Source organism: Helianthus annuus, chromosome 6, assembly GCF_002127325.2.
Source record: "Helianthus annuus cultivar XRQ/B chromosome 6, HanXRQr2.0-SUNRISE, whole genome shotgun sequence".
Classification (NCBI taxonomy): Eukaryota; Viridiplantae; Streptophyta; class Magnoliopsida; order Asterales; family Asteraceae; genus Helianthus; species Helianthus annuus.
Window position 1 is genome coordinate 105,717,835 of NC_035438.2, and position 1,397 is coordinate 105,719,231.

At 41.4% G+C, this 1,397-nt stretch overlaps 1 protein-coding gene across 1 annotated transcript; it reads right to left on the reverse strand.

The window, feature by feature from the left end:
* Positions 1 to 249: 249 nt before the first annotated feature.
* Positions 250 to 924, reverse strand: LOC110932821. The gene has a single exon (XM_022176076.1). The coding sequence runs from the start codon at positions 922 to 924 to the stop codon at positions 250 to 252; it is 675 nt and encodes a 224-aa protein (XP_022031768.1).
* Positions 925 to 1,397: the final 473 nt, after the last annotated feature.

Genomic DNA, 1,397 nt, shown 5'->3' on the forward strand with positions numbered 1-1,397 from the left:
TCATCTCCTGAGCATCTACCTCACTTAACAAATTTGGTTTTTTTTTTTTTTTGGGGTAAAGGGTTTACCCCGGTAAATTTTATATCACTCAGCCATCAAAAAACAAGTGAGGAGCAGAAGTACTCCACATTTCTCGAGTATGACACCCCATACTCAAGTAAACTAGCGCAAACAAAACGCAACCGACAAAACAAAGTCACTAGACAATCAACAAAGGACGGACACAAAGACTAAAACAAAACCACAACATTAGCCTCCATCATCTTCATCCATCAGCAGACCTCGCGGAAGCCTCCACTCCTGAAGGACATTATTCGCTTGACTCGTTCTTTTGAACTTCATAGTATGAAGTTTCATCCGAACTGTAGTTAATATCACTTCAACAAGCTGATCTGCACTCCTTTTCTTGGTAGAGAATAAACGTTGATTACGCTCTTCCCAAACAAAATAAGCAGCCGCACCAACAAGGATTTTCCCAATAATATGTTTTGCCCTTCCAAATTTCGCAAATTGCAGCAAGTGATCATAGATCCTCTCCCAGATGTTTGGAATAGCTCCAATATCTGCTTTATCTTTTATCCCATTCCATACCTGCGTGGCATATGGACATTCAAAAAATAAATGCTCGTGAGAATCAAGCCCAGTTGTACATAATGAACAGCACATAAGATTAAAATTAGTTTTTCCCGAAGAGCTCCAGCGGCTCATAATATCCTGCGTCTTTAGTTTCTTTTGCACTGAAAGCCACATTAAAAACGAATGATGAGGAACGGATTGAGGGAACCAAACAACATTCGCCCACGGCACTTCAGCCTGACCTTGGCGGAGATCATCCCAGACGACAGAAGCACAATAATCAACTTCATTACCTGACCTTGTTCTCCACACTATTCTATCCTGCACATCTGTGTTCAGTGCGGCCATAGACAGGTTTTGCAAGACTGGGAATCGACTCACCAGTTGCTCGGCCACACCCACTCCCCATTTACAAACATGTCAGCCACTGTAGTTCTTGTAGTGAAACCCGCATTGGAGATCATACTTGGCGTGATAAATGCGCTCAAAGGACAAGCCTCTTCCCATTTGTCATACCAAACCAGAGTTTTAGTACCATCACCGATTTTAGTCCATATATGATTCTGAATAAGAGGTCTAATAAGTAACAACTTCCTCCAGCTCCAAGTAGAATTACTTTTGACTGGAAGGTCCCAAAAACTCCTATCCCGGATGCGATACGAATGAATCCACTTTACCCATAGCGATTCTCTACCCGATAGAATATTGCGCTCATGGTAACAAATTTGGTTACATTATCCTTAATCAGATTTTTGACCAAAACAATTTGACGCCCACTATGGGGTAAGTGGTGCTTCAATTCTAAGATTTTCGTTAATTTC